The 21,678-nt window shown below is 44.6% G+C and overlaps 1 protein-coding gene across 5 annotated transcripts in view; it reads right to left on the reverse strand.

Moving 5' to 3' along the window:
- KMT2E (lysine methyltransferase 2E (inactive)) overlaps positions 1-21,678 on the reverse strand; it is a 197,802-nt gene that overhangs the window by 31,964 nt on the left and 144,160 nt on the right. For 3 of the 5 annotated variants that reach the window (XM_069765101.1, XM_069765097.1, XM_069765099.1), the window contains 7 exons: positions 19,855-20,019; positions 16,965-17,300; positions 15,515-15,568; positions 10,331-10,582; positions 10,098-10,242; positions 9,095-9,345; positions 8,151-8,207 (listed from right to left, as the gene is read on the reverse strand). In XM_069765101.1, coding sequence (XP_069621202.1) covers positions 8,151-8,207; positions 9,095-9,345; positions 10,098-10,242; positions 10,331-10,582; positions 15,515-15,568; positions 16,965-17,300; positions 19,855-20,019 — 1,260 coding nt within the window. The remainder of the gene's footprint in view (positions 1-8,150; positions 8,208-9,094; positions 9,346-10,097; positions 10,243-10,330; positions 10,583-15,514; positions 15,569-16,964; positions 17,301-19,854; positions 20,020-21,678) is intronic. The other 2 variants (XM_069765100.1, XM_069765102.1) reach the window with 1 other exon arrangement.

The following is a 21,678-nucleotide window of genomic DNA, read 5'->3' on the forward strand; positions in this document are numbered from 1 at the left end:
ATGTGGAACCGAACAAAAACTCCCCTTCGCAGGGGATAGTACACAATTTTGTTTTTGTTTGTAGATCGCCAGGCCAATTCTTAAGCCAGAGGGCACGCCTGGCCGCATTAGCAAATACTGCCGACCTGGCAGCTAATCTTATAGAGTCTGCCGAGGCGTCAGCCAGAAAGGCCGCAGCTCCCCTTATTACGGGTAATGTCTTCAGCATCAAGTCTCGGGAAGTTTTCCCCTTTAATTGACCCTCTAGTTGATTCAACCAGATCATTAGGGAGCGAGATGTGCATGCTGCTGCCACTGCCGGTTTCAGGCCTCCTCCCGCTGACTCCCAAGAGCCCTTGAGGAAGGCATCCGCCTTCTTGTCCATAGGGTCTTTTAGGACCCCCATGTCCTCAAACGGGAGAGCGAATTTCTTTGATGCTTTCGCTATTGCTACATCTAATTTGGGGGCTTTTTCCCAAAAGGAGCAGGATTCATCCTCAAAGGGGTATTTCCTTTTGGGAGTTAGGAGAGTCTTTTTCATGGGTTTTTTCCATTCCTTTTTGATTAGCGCTGCAATTGTTTCATTAAGCGGAAAAGCTCTCCTCTTTTTTTGTTCTAAGCCCCCAAACATAATGTCTTGTGCTGATTTTTTAGGGTGGGAGTCTACTAACCCCATAGTACTCCTCACTGCCTTTATGAGGCCATCAGTGTCCTCTAATGGGAAACAATTGTGACCTCCTGAGGAAGAAGTGGATGACGAAGACGCGGAGGAGGAGTCGGAGGATTCCGAACTCGCACTATCGCTGTCAGATTTAGAGACTGGGGACGGGGACCTGTGTCTGGTCCTTCTCCGTTTTCTTCCCCTTTTAAGGGATTTAAAGGTGTCTTCCACCTGCTCTTTAATCAGGTTTTTAAGATCTGTTGCAAACCCGGGCAGGCTTTCTGATACCGTCTGCTGTATGCAGGAATTACATAGCTGCTTCTCCCAGGCGAGTGGAAGATCCTCTTTACAGATGGCACAGACCTTGTGCTTGGTTTTACCTACGCTTTTCCTTCCCTAAAAGAGACAAATAATAATCTTACTGTCTCTAACTTTCACGAAGATCAACTTACCACCTCCAGGACCCATAAATACCGGTTGGGAATTCTCAGCCTCTGGCTTTTTCCCCGACGCCGTGCTGGACTCCTTGCTGTGTTGAGACCTTTGGCGTTCTTTGCTGGTGTCCTGGTAACCTTTCTGCTGCCGCCTTTTTTGCTGCTGCGGCGATGCTATAGGTGGAGGTGATTCAGGCAAGGGAGATGCCGGGTCGCTCATACTGCTGCTGCTGGTCTGCGCAAAACAACACTTGCTACGCTGGCGCTGACACGACTGCTCCTGAGGCTCCTGCCAATATACTGCAGAGCCACTGGGGGGAAGTAAATCCTCCCATTTAAACTTTCCCGCTGCTCCTCTTTTTTTTTTTTTTTTTTCTACTTCCCGGCGCCTGCGCAGTAGCGCCCGGCCGGCACGAGGAGCGCTGAAACGCTGGCGCCTGCGCAGACGCTCCTGCGTCTTGTAGAACGCCTAAGCGTCATGTCGGGATCTATGGAGCGTCCAGCTACAGCGAGGAGCGCCGACGCCTGCGCAATCGCTTCCGCGGCGCCCCGGCGTCTCGCGAGACCAGCGCAGTTCCGGGCATGCGCCGACTTTCCAAGATGGCGCCCGGAGTACAGATATGGCGCTGCTGACCGGCACCCCCGGTCCTATGCAGACCCTTATTGCGCGGCTCTGCAAGCCCGATGGCGTTGCAGTGTGCAGGCTGACGCGAGCTAGGGGAGGGCCACGCCGCACCTCCCGCAACCACAGAGGGACCCCCCTGGATGTTGCCGCTGCTGCATCTTACCTGAGGAGGTGACCGCGAACTCCTTGTCACCTCCTCCACGCACCCTTGAGGCCCACTAGCCCCCAGCGGTGGTGCCTCGGGTCACCACCCCAGCCGAGGCAGAGGGACCCCAGCTGCCTGAATCGGACTGGTTGGCCCCGGAATTCCAACGCTGACTGGTAAGTCCGTAGGTCTCCCATCAAGGACAGGAAACCAACTGATGCAGGAGAGTGGTACCGCCTTTTTATCCGTAGGTTTCCTGTCCTTGGTGGGCGGATCCCCTCTCCTCCGTGGTGCCGTCATGGGCGATCAGAGAAAAGCTACGTTCCAGGAAAGGAATGTCAGAGAGACGTCCTGCAGTGGTTCGAAGGGGGCCTCCTGAAGAGCTCCAAGGACCAAATTAAGATCCCCTGGATCCAAAGGCATTTTGTAGGGAGACGCCACATGGGAAACTCCCTGAATGAACGTCTTAACCGGTAATCTGGTGGCAATTTTTCGTTGGAACAGGACTGACTATGCTGACACCTGTCTTTTGAGTGAGCTAAGTGCGAGACCTAACTCTAGGCCTGATTGGAGAAATTCCAATACGGAAGGAATGGAGAATACCAGAGGAGATCGTCCATGGGCGTTGCACCATGCGAAGAAGATTCGCCAGGTACGGTGGTAAATGCGCATGGACACGGGTTTCCTAGCCCTGATCATAGTGAAGGATACCTTGGGGGAGAATCCAGCTTGGGCTAGAATCCAGGATTCAACGGCCACGCCGTCAAAGACAGGGCCCTGGAGTTCTGGTGGTAAACCGGGCCCTGTGAGAGAAGATCCATGCGATCTGGAAGCCACCATGGGATGTCGGTGACCAGCTGAACCAATTCCGCGTACCATGCCCAGCGCGGCCAGTCCGGCGCCACTAGGATCACTGGTACCCCCTCCGCCCTGATCTTCTTCATGACCCTCGGTAGCAGGGGAAGAGGACAAAAAAAAAATGTACGGGAGGCGGAATTGATGCCACGGCAGGACCAAGGCATCTGCTCCGACGGCACGTGGGTTGAAAGATAGGGCAATGAACTGTGGGACCTTGTTGTTTAGCCTGGAAGCCATGAGGTCCACGTCCGGGGTCCCCCAGCGATGACAAATCTGCTGAAAAACTTCCGGGTGGAGGAACCACTCACCCGAGGCGAGACCCTGGCGACTGAGTAAGTCCGCCGCCCAATTTTCCGCACCTCGTATGTGGATCGCCGAGATGGGCGAATGGTTGCTCTCGGCCCAACGGAGAATGTGGGTCAATTCGAGCATGATCATCTTGCTGCGGGTTCCCCCTTGATGGGTGATGTACGCCACCTCTGTGGCGTTGTCGTACTGGATTCTGATGGGGTGACCTGCCAGGAGATGGTGAAAGCTGAGTAACGCTAGTCTGATCGCTCGTATTTCCAGGATATTCATGGGGAGATGCGACTCTCGAGTGGACCACCGCCCCTGTGCTGTGTGGTGGTTGAAAACTGAACCCCAGCCCAAGAGGCTGGCATCGGTGGTCACCACCAGCCAACACACTGGGAGAAAGGACTTTCCTTGGTTCAGGGAGGACTTCAGCGTCCACCACCTGAGGGTCTGCCTGACCTGTGGAGATGGACTGAAACGACGGTCGAGAGGACGGGATCCCGTTCCATGCTGACAGCAGCGCATGTCGTAAGGGACGGAGTTGGAACTGCGCGAACGGATCCACTTCTATGGCTGCTACCATCTTCCCGAGAATGTGCATACTGTAACGAATGGAGTGGGAGACTAGGCGGGAGAGACTCCGTGCTCCCTGCTGCAAGGCCAAGGCCTTTTATGGAGGGAGAATGACCAAGCCACGGGAAATGTCCAGTGTCATTCCAAGAAAGGAAATTCGCTGAGCCGGGTTCGGAGAAGATTTTTCGAAGTTCATCTTCCAACCCAGGCGAAAAAGAGTATCCACCGTGAGATCGACGGACTCCTCGCAGGCTGGATACGACGGGCCTTTTATCAGTAGATCATCCAGATACGGAAGTACCACCACGCCCCAAGCATGAAGAAGGGCCATGGCAGCGGCCATGACCTTGGTGAAAACTCTGGGAGCGGTGGCGAGGCCGAAGGGTAAGGCCACAAACTGGAAGTGTTCCTCGCGAAATGCGAAGCGAAGGGACTGTTGATGAGGAGGAAAAATTGGGATGTGGAGGTAAGAATCTGATGTCTATAGATGCTAGGAACTCTCCCTTTTCCATGGACAAGACGATAGAACGGAGAGATTCCATTCTGAAGCGTCGAATTTTGACAAAGTTGTTCAGAAGTTTTAGATCTAGTATCGGTCGCAGCGATCCATCCTTTTTTGGGACCACAAATAGGTTCGAGTAAAACCCCTTGAACCTTTGGTCTTGGGGTACCGGAATGATGACTCCGTCCCCTTGTAGTGCCCGTATGGCCCGGAGAAAAGCCATCATCTTTGGTTTGGGAGGACACAACTGGAAAAAAACGTGTCTGAGGGGAAAAGAAAACTATTTTGTATCTGGAGGACACCAGTTCTCTGACCCACTCGTCATGGACGACCAAGAACCAGGCTTGATGGAACAAATGTAGACGGCCGCCTACTTTGTCGATGTCCTCCGGAAGTTGCGACGAGTCACTGAGTGGAGGATCTAAGGGATCTGGTTCCCTTAGATCCAGATGACCTCGGACTGGGTTTCCAGTTACGATTAGGTCTGTATGAGACCCGGGAGCCTCTGTCTCTGTCCGAAATTCATCTTGATCCGTGAGAGAAGGATGTAGATGACCAGTTGGAACTGTTGCGAAAAGGCCGGAATCGAGGTTGTTGCTGATACCGAAACGGCCGGGTAGGCTTTTGGTGAGGGAGAAATTTACATTTCCCTCCAGTAGCGTCAGAAATTATTTGGTCCAATTTTTCTCCAAATAAGCAACCGGCTTGGTAGGGAAGAGATGTCAATTATTTTTTGGAAGCAGAATTTGCTTGCGAATCTCTGAGTCACAGGGCTCTTCTGATGGAGATTGAATTTGCGGCTGCCAGTGCAGCGCAATTGGCAGCATCTATTGAGGCGCTAACTACGAAGTCCCCGGCTTGGGCTATCTGGTTAGCCAGGTTGATCGCCTCTGGGGTGAGATTACAGTCATGGATGGTTGTGGTAAGAACCTCAGCCCAAGCGCCCATAGCCTTAGCCACCCAACAAGCGGCAAAGGATGGAAAGAGAGACGCTCCTGTGGCCTCGAAGACAGAGCAAGCCAGGTAGTCAATTTGACGGTCAGTGGGGTTTTTGACTGAAGAACTGACAAAGATGACCGCCTCAATGAGAGAATCGAGCATCTCTTGGGAAGTAGAGGAATCCTGGATGAAAGAAGCCTCGGACTCGTATTCAGAGTCATTTAAGTTCTCCGGAGAAGGGAACGAGAATCTGAGCTCGCAGATGCTGAAACGCAAGCACGACTGATTAGGGGACGCGACATGGGTCTGTTTTCTGGAGCCCTGCGCCCTTAGTGACGGAGTACGCCCCCTGCTGGTGGACGGGTCCGAACCGTCGCCAGTTTCCTCCGCAGTCTGACTTAAAGAGGGACACCGGAGGGAGTCTATTGCCTTGCCAGGGAAGCGGCCCACTCAGGGGGACTAGGCTCTGCAGGGTCGGCGGCGGTTGCACAGAGGCCGGGTCACAATCCACACATAACGGGGTATTGTGAGCTCGGGGGGAAGGGCAGTATTGCAAGTGGCACAGGAAGTGAAAAACACTGTGCTTTTTGTTAACTCTTTTGGCCTCTTTAGGTTGAGACATAGTGTGTCTTTAGAGATAAGGGCAGGATAGGCAGGGTATGAGCTACAGTGCAGGGAAGGGGTTAAGCTCTCCTGGTGCAGCTTACCCACGGTCCTGTGCCTGTGTCCCCGAGGAGGAATAGGATGGCTGTTCAGCGGTCCCGTAGCTTTCGGCGCTGTCAGTCAGCGTGATGTCTGCTGATTTTCCCGCAGAAGATAAGCCATATGGCCCCCGAGATTTGCAGGGCGCCTCTCGTCCCAGATGAGAAGCACAGAGATAGGGGGCGGAGTTCTGGCAGTGGGCGAAGTTATGTCCACCGCAGCCTAGTCCGGCAGAAAAGCTGCTGATCGCTGTTGGTACCTGGCCGACGGCACCTCTCCCGACGCAGGGAAGGTACATACTCAGTGCAGCAGGCTTCCTGTCACTGTGAGGGTGCGCGTTGAATCCATGCTCCCTGATCGGGGGATGGAGAGGACCCTTCATCCATCTTCGCCACTGTCCAAGGGGGGTTTTTGGCGGACATGGGGCTGCAGTGATGCCATCAGGTGTGGGCCTTTGTTCAGGTGTGGGCCTTTGTTCAGCTGTCAGGCCCTGGAGAGGAACATGAGAGCCAGGACACTCTGTGCTCGCCGTCTTGCAGGGGGGGGAAATCGGGACCAAAAAAGGAACAGTCGCCCCAGTAAGATTAGGCGTGCCCCAGACGTTGCAGGAGGTCGGTGAGGTATACTCTGCGTGCTCGCCTGTTGATGGTTTGGGGGAGAGCAGACCCTAGAAAAGGAATCAGTCGCCCCCTTCATTCCGTCAATTGAAAAATAAAAATTTACAGAAAAATTAAAATAAGAAAGTTGGGGTCTGAAACAGACCTAAGTGCCTCCTACAGACACTAAGCAAGAACTGGATAAATACTGGCCAGTGAAGGGGTGTATACTGCAGAGGAGGAGTTAATCTTTCTATGTTAACTTAGTGTCCTCCTAGTGGCAGCAGCATAACACCCATGGTCCTGTGTCCTCCAATGAGGCGTAGGAGAAATGCAACGTACCCAGAGGAAGTGAGAGCTGCTGTTTATTGGGCGCAGGCTTGTGTGTTGCAACCTGCTGAGAGACCACCCGATCGGCTGCAAGGCGCATGTGACATAACGTAAGGCAAGACACGGGAGAGCAGGCACTGACCTCTTTGGAAAAAACCTGGCACCGGAGGGGAGTATCGTCTAATTTTTCAAGGGGGAATAGAGCAATTGAGAAGACAGTGTCTAGGTAGCGGACCAATTATGTCCAGTCTTTGACACCTCTATTCAAGGCTAAATAAATTTAATTCTTTTAAAATGTAGTCGAGATGGATTAATTGGACCCTAAGCGAGTTTGTTTTCGCCATATTTCCGCAAGTATGGAAGGTAGGTAACAGTGTTTCAGAAGTGTAAAGTTAAACCGCACTTTGCCCTGGTCTGCCCTAGATCATATGGTCCTCACAGGTAATTAGTGTCTGGACGAATAACTTTATTTATATTTATCCACATTTGAACCTTCTCTGCCAAGTGGATAACCAAATGCTCAGTTTATCCTAATCAAACTTGAATAAAGCAAACCAAGTGCTGAATGTTGGGGTACAACACTTCTAACCAGAGACCAGTCATGAGTAGCAGCAATTCACCACAGAGGGTGCGATCATCGGGATTAAGTGTCACGGTTACACCCCTCAGCGTGGGATGCAGGTATTGAGAGCTTGGCCGTCCAATCTGGTATAGGGGTTTGCTGAAGCTGTCAGTGTGTTGACTGACAGCTCGACTATCCAATCTGAGACTGAGGAGTCAGTTGTCTCCATGTGTTCATTATTCCAGTTAACGACCATGCTTCTTAACTGAGCCGTGTCCCTCAAAACACTGCCAGATGTACATTCAGCCTGTGAGGTTTGTGCTTTCCTGTCCCTCGAGTTCTGTATGCTTAATCTGTTGCCTGACCTTGGACTTTGTTCTGGCCATCCGCCTATTTAACCCCTTCAGCTCTGATCCGTTATCCTCTCGGTACTCTGACATCGGAACATTACCTGATTACGCTTTTGTCTCTTGGCTGTGAGAAGTGACTGGCGTCACATCAAGCTTAGTAATTGAATTGAAAACAGATTCAAAGCCTATATACCTTCATGTGCCCATTAAGCTTCTATGTGGGAAAAGTTTCAAACATCTTTGCAAAGTACAAAAACAGCTACTCCTCTATATCCACAGCTACCCCTCTGTCGAGGTTTTTATCATACTCTACACAGAAACTTTAAGCTTGGTTTGGTAACTTTTCTCTTTAGTAAAAGCAAATTAAATCTAAAAGCTCTACATTTATGTTTCAACTGAATGTTCTGGCTCTCCATTAAGTGCACTAATGTGGAGTCGGCTTGTGAGCATTCTACACATTGAAACTTGAATATTTCACATAACTTGAATGTAGAAAGTTTTTTTTCTGCACTCACTAAAGTGCTGCTCTTTTTAGTTCACTATACAAAACAGATGCGTTGAGAACTTAAAGGCTTATTCCACATTATATACGGTACTTACATCTTGGCTGCAGGGTTTATGATTCAGTTCTGGAGAACTTTCTGGTGAAGACATGCTCTATAATTAATTGCAAGAAAAAGAATGACAAATGTAAAAAAAAAAATCTGAAAAAGGAGCTACTGAATCAAAAGTACAGTAAGATGTCTCAGGTCTATGACTGCCTTAATCAAAATCCTATACTGAAAGTTGTCTTTGCATTCTGAAATCTCTGAATAAACAGCAGTACATATCTGTACATTTTTCCATCTATATTTGGTTTACACATTTCAATGCATGTTAAATTATAGATGGTAACTTATAGAATGTAAGCAGGGCCTATTCAATTAATTATAAAGTGAAATTTGGCATTTGGTCCAATGTGGCGCAAGCGAAATGGGCAAAAGTGTTTAAATCATTCATCTCGTTTAATGAAACGTCTCTGGGGTATGTACAAAAAAACATGCATGCAATAAAAAGGTTTTCTGGCACAATATGACCCCACAAACCTAATGAGACGCAAGGAAGATCAGAAGGTATCCTGCAAGTGTCCACTTCATTGGAATAGGACATTTGCATGGTAATTGCTGATTGTGCACTTGGCAGGTTAGTGAGATCACATTGTCATGAGCACAGCTCACTTGCAACGTGAAAAAAGCAACAGATCACTCTGTAAAGGCAATTTTGAGAGGCAGTATTTAAATCCGTATTATGCATCAGCATTTGATCCAAAACAGAATGGAACCTACACAAAAAATGTATACTGGAAACATCCACTTCTCTTCCATGTTTTAGAACCACTCCTGGATTTTGAAAGCAAAGATTAACTAGAATACACCCGTACAAGAGATTTTTCCCTAGCGCTATAAATATAGCAGTGATCTGATACGGAGTCTCCCTTACACAATGGTAAAATGCAAAGAAACTTATTTTGTATACATTTTAATGCAAAACTTACAGGTGCTTACCTCAAAATGCAAGTGATTCCCATGTGTACATGGAGTTACAGGAGTAACTGGTGAACAGGACTGCTTGCAGTTATTACGACTTTCATCCTCTGCTTTTACTCTTGGAGGAGTAGTAAATAGTGAAGCATCTGTGGAAGGCATATCTGCATGGGTTGGTGTAGCGTAGGGAGATGCAGTAGGTGTAGAATTTTCTGAATAAGTACAATCCAACAGCTGAAACAGTCTCCGTTTTTTTAATGGGGTGGTTAGATCTGTTATGATTAGGAACAAGAAATTTCAGTGTGATACAGAGCCCGGATGCTATTCCAAAACACTTGGTGATCTACAGCTTAAAGGCTATGTGCACACGATGCGGATTTCCTGCGGATCCGCAGCGTTTTTTTCCGCACAGAAACGCTGCAGATCCGCAAGTGATTTACAGTACCATGTAAATCAATGTAAAAAAAAAAAATGCTGTGCTGATGGTGCGGAAAATTCCACACGAAAAACGCTGCGGATCAACAGAAGGAGAATGTCATTTATTTGTGCAGATCTGCAGCGTTTTTGTACCCATTCCATTATAGAAATCCGCAGGGGTAAAAAACGCATGAAATCTGCACAAAATCCGCAGTAAATCCGCACAAAATAAGCATCAAATCCGCACCTGGGTTTTCTGCCAAGAGATGCAGAATCTGCACAAAAAATTCCAGAGGCAAATCTGCAACGTGTACACATACCCTTAGACTTCAAGAAATCAATAAATACAGAGGACGACAACACACACACACACAAAAAGTATACTTCTCTTTGTAAATATTTTTTTTCAACAAAAATAATGGTCGACGGGAATTTGCCTCTTAAGGGTAGGCTTCTATGCAACAAATCTATTAAAATTAACATGTCATTCCTGGATGATTTGAATATAGTTTTAGATTATAGAAGTCCTATTACTAAATTAAAAAAAATAAACCAAACAAAACCTTTTTATTTTAAATTAAGGTGACTTTGCACAAGATTTTTTCACCTGCTAATGGACAGCTACCATTCATTACTAAATGGCACTTATTTTCAGCAAATGTATTTGGACTCTGAGATCCATCTAGAGCTGAGGAATCAAATGGAATCAAAGGTGCAGAATGCTCCTCTTCCATAGCTTGTTTGAGCCAACGCTAAAGAAAAAAAACAAAAAAATCCATGAAATTAAAGATTGACTGCAAAAAGCATTTCACAGAAATTTTAGTACATTTGAATTTATACCTTTTTGCAGCAACTAGTAAGGTTCTCTTCATCTTTTTTCTTCTTCTTCTCAGAAAGAAAAGGAGAAGTAAATCTAATATAGTGCTTCGGCGTGGTATACATGTGTGGACTATAAATGAGGCCCGGCAGTGTATTCAACTGTGTGGCAAGGACTTCTGGATCTGTTGTTATCCGTAGAGGTTTTTCCAAAAATGATTCCCCATGTTTAACAGACTTCTCATGCTTCTCACTTAACCATTCATTAACCAAGTGCTAGAAATAACAAAATATAGTTCATTTTATGGTCTTCGGAAACTGGAATCTGCAGTATGTCATATAGAGAGTCTGTACTGAGTATACAGTTTAATGCCACATACAAAATGCTTTCAGGCAACATTTCATCTTTACCATTGCATTAATATTTTGAATATATTAGGTAGATTATAGAATTATCTTTCAGTCTTTTAATATTAACTCAGCATGTGCAATAATGGTTACTTTACTATTTAACCCTTTAAGCACCTGGGCTATTTCAGTTTTTGCTCCCCTTCCCACAGCCATTTTTTGCAGGACGACTTGTACTTTTCAATGGCACCATTGATTTTAACATATCATATACTGAAAAAAGGGGGGGAAAAAATTCCAAATGTGGTTTAGTTGAAAAAAAAAAAAAAAAAAGTGCAATTCCACAATTGTTTTCTGGATTTTTTTTACCATGTTCACTAAATGATAAAACTGACCTGCCATTATGATTCCCCAGGTCATTACAAGTTCACAGATATCAAACACGTCTAGGTTTCTATTTTTATTTAAGTGGTGAAAAAAAATTCTGAAAAAACGTAATTCTGGTGTTTCAATTATTTTTCTCGTTACACAGTGTACCGATTGGATTAATTCTTTCTATATATTGATAGATTAGGCGATTCTGAACGTGGCGATACCAAATATGCGTTTTTCTGTTTTTATTGTTTTATTTTGAATGGGGCGAAACGGAGGTGTTGTGATGTTAACTTTTTTTTAATATTTAAAAAAAAAATTTTTCTTTAACTTTTTACTTGATTCAATAGTACCCATGGAAGACTAGAAGCTGCGATCATCCGATCCCTTGTGCTACATAGAGCAGGGCTGCAGCCCTGCTCTATGTGGCAGATATGCTCACTTGCTGGGAGCGCCAACCGCTAAGCGGCGCTCATAGCTATCCGGTTATGACAACCACAGGGGTCTTCTGCTGATCCCGGGTTGCAGCGGTCATGTGACATGGGCGCCGATGGAAGGAGGTAATGACGCTTCCAGCGTGTGCATGTTATGTTAAATGCTGCTGTCAGATTTTGGCAGCGGCAGTTAACACGTTAACAGCTGCGGGTAGATTACGATTCCACCTGCCACTGTTAAGGGCACATGTCAGCTGATCAGATCAGCTGTCATGTGTCGGAAAAGGTGCGGGCACATCGCTGGAGCCTGCACCTAACAGGTGGTGGTGTCCAATGACTGGCAGTGTCAGTCATTGGACGTTAAGGGGTTAAAAGGAGGTTTTAACAAAATGTCTTGAGGAAAGAAACAAAACAAAAATCTTTATGAAGGTGTCAGAACTTCTCCTCCAAAGACAAATGCTTTTACATAACAAAATAACATTACTAGCTCTTGAATCCCCCACTGATCAAGCATTTGATTGAGCTTTGTGTGCTGTACTTCTATCACCATTGCACAACAGTGCTAGTAAGTATGGCCTTTTAGTGTTGACACCTTGTAAACAAAAACCATTGGGATACATACACGGGAACAATGGGGAGGATTGTAAAGAAGTCCCGTTTTGTTTTTGCCATTTTGTTTCTAGAGTCTTTGCTTAGTATTCTAAAAGACTAAGAAGAAGAAAAAAAAAACCTCCCTGAACCTAGGAATACCAAATAAAGGGAGTAGCCCTAGACTGGGACTGAGTCAGAATACCAGACAGCACATGGCTATGAAGGAGCTGCTTGTTTTTCTTATGTTGTACAATCCCTTTAACGTTAAATCTAAAACCCCACCATAGACACTAGATTTGTTTGGCAGACCACCATGTCCCCCGACTCCTCCACATACAGAGAACGCAGGTGCACACCTATGAAAGAGCCACTGCCAGACTGTTCTGGCAGCAGTTTATATAGCACAGAACAAGAGGAAATCCCAGATGTTTCGTTCCTCTAACATTTATCTGACGGGAAGAGTCAAGTTACACCCAGAGAAGGAAATTTAAAAAATCCACACAGCACGATCACATAATGTCTATTAGGTATAATAAAATAAATGCTGTTCATATACAAAACTTTCATTTATCCGTTATTCGACTGAAAAAAACATGAACGCTATAGACAGAATGACATTTTACCAAAAACTCTAGAGACACAAACATGCACATAATATGGAGTATGTATATTACATGGTACACATACACTACAGTTCAGTTCTCCATTCAGTAAAAATATCAGCACTCCTATTTATGGAAATAGACCCATACCCTGACAAGCTGTTATTTCATGGTGTTAAAATGTACAACAAATTTGTGACCCTCAAACAATGAAAATTACTCAAATCAGTGTTTCTCAAGCTGCAGTACATGCCGTAGTTGAGAAATAAAGCTTGCTGCAATGTTTTTTTCTCCGGCAGAGGTGTGTAGCACACTGCAAATCTACTGGACTTACCATGTAGGTAGTGTGTGGCAATATCTTATCGTGAAGCGGCTATGGATGTGATTATACTGCAGGTTTATGGATGTGTTTACACTTAGGTGCTTTTATACTGAAGGGGCAATGGAGGTGATACTAGTGGAGCCTACGAATGTGATTATACAAAGAGCTGTTCTAATACAGTATAGAAGGAGGGTATATATGCAAATATATAGGAGGTTGTGTGTGCAAATATTCTGGGGAGAAGCTAATGTGGCCCACAAACAAATGGATGGATTAAACAACTACAATTGCTACTGTGGTCTATTGATTATCATGGACGTGTTCTAAATAGGTAGGGCAGTAGGCAAAAATTTTCTGGCCTTATGGTGCGACCAATTCATTTTGTCACTATGGGCTACTTGGCTGATTGACTGATAAAAACACTAATAATTTTTCAGTGTCATGTGATTTAAATTGAAAATTATTTACAGGAGTTTACAGGCTGCAGGGATTTTGGAAAAAGCAGTTAAGACTGTAACAACAGTTTTCAAGGTCGCTTATAGTGAAATCGTCATAGTGAAATTCTGGGTCTACTTATAGCCATGATTTAGTGATAAACTTTTTAATAAAATGACTTAAAGGGAATCTGTCAGTAGGCATTTGCTAAGTAATCCGAGGACAGCATGAGGTAGGGGTTAAACCACTGATTTCAACGATGTGTCACTTATCAGGCTTTGTGCTGTTTACTTACAATGGGACATTATCATTGCCTGGACTACAGCAGTGCATGAGCCCTGGTCCCACACACCCTGTTCTGTGATCAGCAGTGCATGGTCAATAGACTACGCACATACAGATTTACCAATAACAGGTAAATCTGACTCCCCCGGAAGAAGGCGGACGCAGCCGAAACGCGCGTAGGGGACGTGGCACCATTAGACCTGAGGTAAGGCAGCTATAACTTTGTGGGTTGTATATTTCACCACTTTGGGGTACATTATTGCCGGTTCAAGGGGTTCAAGAGAGGCCTGGATGTCTTCCTGGAGCAGAACAATATTGTATCATACAATTAGGTTCTGTAGAAGGACGTAGATCTGGGGATTTATTATGATGGAATATAGGCTGAACTGGATGGACAAATGTCTTTTTTCGGCCTTACTAACTATGTTACTATGTTACTATTGTCAGGGTATGCCCGTGGGTACAGTTGACTATGGTATGATATATGTATATACTATATTTGTGGCTGAAGGATTATATGTATTACATATACCTCAGGTCCATGGTGTCTTTCATCACTGGTGTATATCACCATCAATGGTGGTCTCTTAATTGTATGTCTAATAAAATTTGGTATTGGTTTATACTTTGAGGTCTGTCTGGTACTTTATTTATAGGTTTATATACGCACATACAGAACCTGGTGTGGGTGGCATTGGCTTTCTCATCTCTGCTCTGTTGTGTCAAAACAGCTGCACCCAGTAAACTAAATGACACATTGTTGGATTCAACTAAAAGTTACATTGTTGCCTACATTATGCTGCTCTTAGGGGACTTTCACACTAGCGTTTTTTTAAATCAGTCACAATGCGTCGTTTTGCAGAAAAAACGCATCCTGCAAAAGTGCTTGCAGGATGCGTTTTTTCCCCCCATACACTTCTATTGACGATGCATTTGCGACGGATTTGCACACTTCGCATCCGTCTTGCGACGAATGCGTCGTGCTTTGGCGGACCGTCGGGAGAAAAAAACCCTACATGTAACGTTTTTTTCTCCCGACGGACCGCTTTTTCCGACCGCGCATGCGCGGCCGGAACTCCGCCCCCACCTCCCCGCACCTTACAATGGGGCAGCGGATGCGCCGGAAAAATGCATCCGCTGCCTCCATTGTGCAATGCAGCAAACGCTAGCGTCGGAATCTCTCCCCGACGCATTGCGACGGGGAGATTCCGACGCTAGTGTGAAAGAAGCCTTAGAGGATATAGCAAAAACCTGAGAGATTTCCTTTCAAAAAGTATTCCCCCCTCTACTGGAAGGTTAGTTTAAATGGTCATCTTTTGAAAACAACGGATTTACTTTTGTGAAAATAATAGTTGATGGCTATAGCCATCATGATAGGTCTCAATTACAGACAACCGTTTCCTTCCACAGGTACAGAAGTAAGCTGCAGCTTTATTTAGACTCCTGACATGGAGGGTATGTCAAATATTATACACCTTCTCATTTATGATGCCACAAGCCCTGGGTCATGGAGACCTGCTGCTTTACTAGATAATAGACTTGTGAATGTAGTATTATTCCGCTCGTCATAAATTAGCCCTTTATAAAACATATGTTTCACAAACTTTCAAGTATCCCAAGTCATGTGGGAACAATAGTCCTTTGAAAGACACAAAATGATCCATTCACACTGCCAAATATTGACAAAATCTAACACAAATAATGGAAAAATATCAGAATTCCGCATCTATATAGTTAAAAGCAGTGTATAACATTTTAAGGACACAGCATAAAATACTTGTGTGGGAAGATAATTCACAAGACTGCCTTTGATACATACTGTAAAAAGAGTGTCCTTCCATTTTTGAAGTGCCACACAAGTGTTTACGCAAGACTGCAAACAGAATGGCAATGTAAGCATTATTCATAAGACACATGCTTAAATGGCAAACAAGTAGAAAGGCATGCCATGTGCACAATTTCATAAAAATAGCTAAGTTTGCAAGTGATCAACCTACACATAAAATCAACATGTTCTGCCATTATAAGGAATAGGACACTAGGTTTATGCTTCTAAATCTAAGGGCATCATAAAATAGGGGCAGAGAACCAGATTATAGTGGTGTGCCACTTATGCTTCTTGCTGTAGTTTTGATAAAATCTTAACTTTATCTGTTGCAGCTTTGATAGCTCTCCCATTTACAATCTGTCTTAAACCTGCTGTCTGTAAAACATTGTGGAATAAGTGGCGCTATATACGAGAGCATGATAAAAGTAAATTCACAAACCCTGCCTGCTCCACTGACAGTTTTCTGTCTACAATGTGCATAGGCAAAAATTTGGCAACAGATGGTGGGTATCCAAAGCTCAAAAATATTGAGAAAGCCCATCAATGAGGTCGATCAGAGCAGCTGCACATAAAACAATGTTTAAGACCAGTTTTCACACATCAACAATTCATACGCCAAGTCTGACTAGTGATGAGCGAATATACTCGTTACTCGAGATTTCCCCAGCATGCTCGGGTGTACTCCCGAGTATTTTTTAGTGCTCGGAGATTTAGTTTTCATCGCCTCAGCTGAAGGTTTACATCTGTTAGCCAGCATAAGTACATGTGGGGGTTGCCTGTTTGCTAGGGAATCCCCACATGTAATCAAGCTGGCTAACAGATGTAAATCATTCAGCTGAGGTGAGGAAAACTAAATCTCCGAGCACTGAAAAATACTCGGAGGTGACCCAAGCGTGCTTGGGAAATCTCGAGTAACGAGTTTATTCGCTCATCACTACTCCTGACCTAAACTTAGCTATATAAGAATAAATGAGGCAGTCATGTCAAGGCCAAGACTACATGTGGCCGGTCTGTGCACTCAAACAGTGAAACATGGATGTGTGAAACTACAAGCAAGAAGCCCAGTAAGGGACCCAGAACTGAAATGAGGGTCTCTGTCTCTACTAATGCTGGCACTAATTTAGGCTGCATAAACATAGCAACAAATATCTTTAGAACAAATAAAATTGGCATTTTAACATAACGAACCATTAAAAACCACGAGAAATTCACTTGCATAAAGTGTGTGATGTTGGATCAATACATCACAAAAGTCACTCTTGAATGTAAGAAATAAAAGTATATTCATACAAAAAAAGGGGGAGGGGGGCTATTTTTTTATTTTTATTATTATTATTATTTACTTCTGTTTGCAGACTAATGCACTAGTGCACAAATTATAAGAAAGTGATGAGGAAAGGACCAGCAATCTAATGACCGATTTCTCACGAAGTAATCATACCTTCTTAGTTTTTGGGTACTTTGCAGAACATTTTGCTGGCACAGGTAATTCAGTATCTGGCACCTCCTCTGTCTCAACGGCAGCCAATACGACCGCTGTAGTATTGCTCTCATTGACAGGCTCTTCTACAAGTGTGCTAGGCTCCGATTCTACTTGCGGAGGGGTGACTTCTACATCTGGGGAGGATGGCTGAACATCCGAGCAGGTGCTGATAGTTCTGTGCCGGCGGCGCTGTTGACCAATATGAGTTCTGCTTCTAGTAAAGCTTTTTCTTTGCTTAGTGCGATTAATTTTGGCAGGGGTAGGCTTGCTGACAGGCTCCTCTTTTACAGGTTCCTAGTAGATGAAAAAGTTAAAATAGGTCTGCATAAGAAAATTTTAAAGTCATGGCATTAATTAAAACATTAAACATTTTACAGCATTAGAAGGAACTATGGGTATGTACTGTAATATTGGTTGGTCTAACTTATTTTTTTTTTAATTAGCATCCTATTTTATACATACACCAAATCCATGTATATGATAATTTTATTACTGGGAGATCTCTTCCCCCTTTCAGAATATTCTCTCTGCTTTCTGGTGTAAATGTAAGAGTTATCTTCTATCCAAGTCATAGGCCCCACCGATCCTGGGAACCGGGACGGCTGACTGGAGAGGAGATCGATCATACGCACTGCCACTCCCATTCACTGTAATAGAAGTATAAATATCAGCTGAGCGCTGCCGCACAGCAATCTCCAGTACTCCAATTAAGAATGAATGGAGCAGTAGCCCAGATTTTCAGGTTTGGTTTGGGCCATGGCGATCACTCCTCCAATGATCTGAAAGTGGATAGGGAATAACTTGAGAAAACCCCTTTAATTAAATAAGACGTTTCTCAGTATTATGTACCAAGTGCTGGTAGTCACGGCTAGTAGATGTAAGAGGAGCGTTTTACAGATGTTTATCTTGCACTCCCCAATAACATGTTGTAGCATTTTGCAACACAGGTAAAAAATACTGATGAAACAACTCACAAACCTACCAATTTATGGAGGGGGGTGGCTAGTATTAGAATTGTACTAGGAATCAATCACAGGTGTAGTGCAAAATAGAATATATTCTCTATGTATAATTATGTATGATATTTAATCCCTTAGTGACTGAGCCAATTTGGTACTTAATGACCAGGCCAATTTTTACAATTCTGACCCCTGTCACTTTATGAGGTTATAATTCTGGAAACGCTTCAACGGATCCCGATGATTCTGAGAATGATTTTTCGTGACATATTGTACTTCATGTCAGTGGTAACATTATTTCTATATAACTTCCATTTATTTATGAAAAAAAGAAGATTTGGCAAAGGTTTGATTTGAAAATTTTGCAATTTTCAAACTTTTAATTTTTGTACACTTAAATCAGAGATTGGTGTCACAGAAAATAGTTAATAAATAACATTTCCCACATGTGTACTTGTTGGGACGTCATAAGGGTTAAAAGTTGACCAGCGATTTCTCATTTTTCCAACAAAATTTACAAAACCTTTTTTTTTTAGGGACCACCAGTCAATTGAAGTGAGTTTGAGAAAATACCCAAAAGCAACATCATTCTAAAAACTGCACCCCACTAGGGTATCAGGAGAAAATGGACCAAAAAATGTGTTATGCAATTTCTCCTAAGTACGACAATACCCTGTATGTGGGGAAAAGCTACTGTTTGGGTGCATGGCAGGGCTCAGAAGGGAGGGACCGCTTTGACTTTTTGAGCGCAAAATTGGCTGGAACCATTGGTGGCGACCCCCTGATGACCCTAAACAGTAGAACCCCCCTCCCCCCCCACCCCCAATTCTAACCACAACTATAGTCCAAGCCCAACAGAAAAAAGGAAATACATTTTATTTTATTATTTTTCCCTAACTAAGGGGGTGACAAAGGGTGGATTTATTTACTATTTTTTTTTATTTTGATCACTGTGATTAGGGTCTATCACAGTGATCAAAATAAACCAATAGTAAAATTTTCCTATGGTTGCCGGCATATCTCGGTGGGCGCACTTCCAGGAAGAGGATGCCGGCGGCCCGGGGGACTTCATGGGGGGAGGCAGGGACATCAGAGGTACGGGGAACCACATTTCTCTCTCCTCTGATGTGCAATCACATCAGAGGAGAGAGAAATTAAATGGGAAATCAACTTTTTTTGCTCATTTTATTTCCATCTTAGGCTTTGTCTGTTTAGTTAACAGTGTGAACATGCTCCTGTATATTGTGTGTATTCCACTTATATTCTCGCTCATTTTCCTCTGCTTTTTCTTAAATTTAATACAAACAAGGGTATGGCTTCCAGTTGTTTGAGCTGGGCATTGCATTTTTATGTTTTCCCATTGCACGGTGTCCACAGTCGGACCACGGTGCTGCTCTGCCCTTATTCACACTGAGGTCGTTGTTGACAAATGCGAAGGTTTTAAAATTAGAGACCATCCCGATTTGGGTGCACCTTGTGTGGTGGGATAGCTTTTACCCTTTTTACGAAGCACCCTATGCAATTTATATGTACTTTTTTTTTTTTTACTCACAGCCGGGTTTTTGCTCATTTTATTTCTTAGGTTTTGTCTGTTTAATGGCCAGTGTGAACATGGCCTTATACACTGCATGCATACCAACTTATACGCTGACTTTTTAATTTTAAAAGAGGGTTCAAGAAAAAAAAAATAGTGCTAAACCTTGGTAATGTGCACCAATTCCAAAAAAACTGACAAAAATGCAGAAAAAGAGGGGGAAAAAGGAGGGTTTACATGAACGTATCCATAAAAGTTGTATTATTGTGATTAATAGATTTGAGCATTCAGTTTCATACATAAAATTCTACAGGTATAAACACTGCAAATAAGATGGCTACATAGAAAAATTTACCGGAGGGAGTTCAGGGTCATTGAGAACTTGTACATCTTTTGTTTCAGGTTTGACATCAGTTTTAGATGTGCCAATTCGCTCTAAAGCCTGTTCTCTTCTTTTCTCACGCTTCTCCAGTCTAGCAAATGCTTGAAGAATAGCTTCCATTTTCCGTTCTTCTCTAGTCTACATATATAGATAAAAAAAAAAAAGGATTGATATCAGAAAAGTACATTGTTTCTGAAGAACAGTCAAATGTTATACTACAGCTATGATATGTATCCATCAGGTGTTTTCATAAGAAACTATATACCCTTCACCGTTATAAGGCTGGATTCACATACATTTGCAAAAGAAATACTGAACCAGCTGATAATTTACAGCAAAAACTAAAATTGATATGACAATCTGTCAGCAGGATTCCCTGCAGCTATTTATATGCGCATGTAGCTCTTTTGAAAGGTAAGTCCAGCAATTATATTTACATGGTCAGTTCGTTCCTCTGCTACTGAGAAATCAGTGTTTGTATCGATATCCGGATGTGTGAAAGTTCTTCCTGAGCCTGTCTGTGGCTTTATTCCCCACCCAGCGTTGCCTTTTCCAGTATAACTGACAGCTCCTTTGCAGCGTGACTTCAAGCAATGAAGAGTTCAGTCATGCAAAAGGAGGCGGCACTAGGTGGGGAATAGAGCTGGAGTGAAAGAAACTTAAAGGGAATCCGTCACCTCAATTTGGAGCTATAAACTGTGGCCACCGCCATTAGGGGCTTATCTACAGCAGTCTGTAGTGCTGAAGATAAAGGTACCGTCACACTGAATGATATCGCTAGCGATCCGTGACGTGGCAGCGTCCTGGCTAGCGATATCGTTCAGTTTGACAGGCAGCAGCGATGTGGATCCTGCTGTGCCATCGCTGGTTGGAGCAGAAAGTCCAGAACTTTATTTCGTCGCTGGACTTCCCGAAGACATCGCTGAATCGGCGTGTGTGACGCCGATTCAGCGACGTCTTCACTGGTAACCAGGGTAAACATCGGGTTACTAAGCGCAGGGCCGCGCTTAGTAACCCGATGTTTACCCTGGTTATCAGCGTAAACGTAAAAAAAAAAAAAAAAACACTACATACTTACCTTCCGCTGTCTATCCTCCGGCGCTCTGCTTCTCTGCACGGTGAGCGCCGGCCAGCCGGAAAGCAGAGCACAGCGGTGACGTCACCGCTGTGCTTTCCGGCCGGCGCTCACAGTCAGTGCAGAGAAGCACAGCGCCGGAGGACAGACATCGGAAGGTAAGTATGTAGTGTTTTTTTTACGTTTACGCTGGTAACCAGGGTAAACATCGGGTTACTAAGCGCGGCCCTGCGCTTAGTAACCCAATGTTCACCCTAGTTACCAGGGGACCGGCATCGTTGGTCGCTGGAGAGCTGTCTGTGCGACAGCTCTCCAGCGACCAAACAGCGACGCTGCAGCGATCGGGATCGTTGTCTGGATCGCTGCAGCGTCGCTAAATGTGACGGTACCTTTAGCCCCTGATGTAACCTGAAAGATAAGAAAAACAAGTTAGATTATACTCACACAGGGGCGGTCCAGGTCCGTTGGGCGTCGCAGGTCCGGCGACTCCCATCTTCATGCGATGACGTCCTCTTCCTTGCTTCTGTCGCGGCTCCTGTGCAGACGTAATTCTCTGCCCTGTTGAGGGCAGCGCAAAGTATTGCAGGGCGCAGGCGCCGGGGGAAAGGTTAGAGAGGCAGTACTTTACACTGCCCTCAACACGGCAATTCAGAACACCTGGACAGGAGCGCAACAGAAGCAAGGAGGATGACAACATTGCCTAAATATGGGAGGCGCCAGAC

The sequence above is a fragment of the Ranitomeya imitator genome, chromosome 4 (assembly GCF_032444005.1).
Source record: "Ranitomeya imitator isolate aRanImi1 chromosome 4, aRanImi1.pri, whole genome shotgun sequence".
Taxonomy (NCBI): domain Eukaryota; kingdom Metazoa; phylum Chordata; class Amphibia; order Anura; family Dendrobatidae; genus Ranitomeya; species Ranitomeya imitator.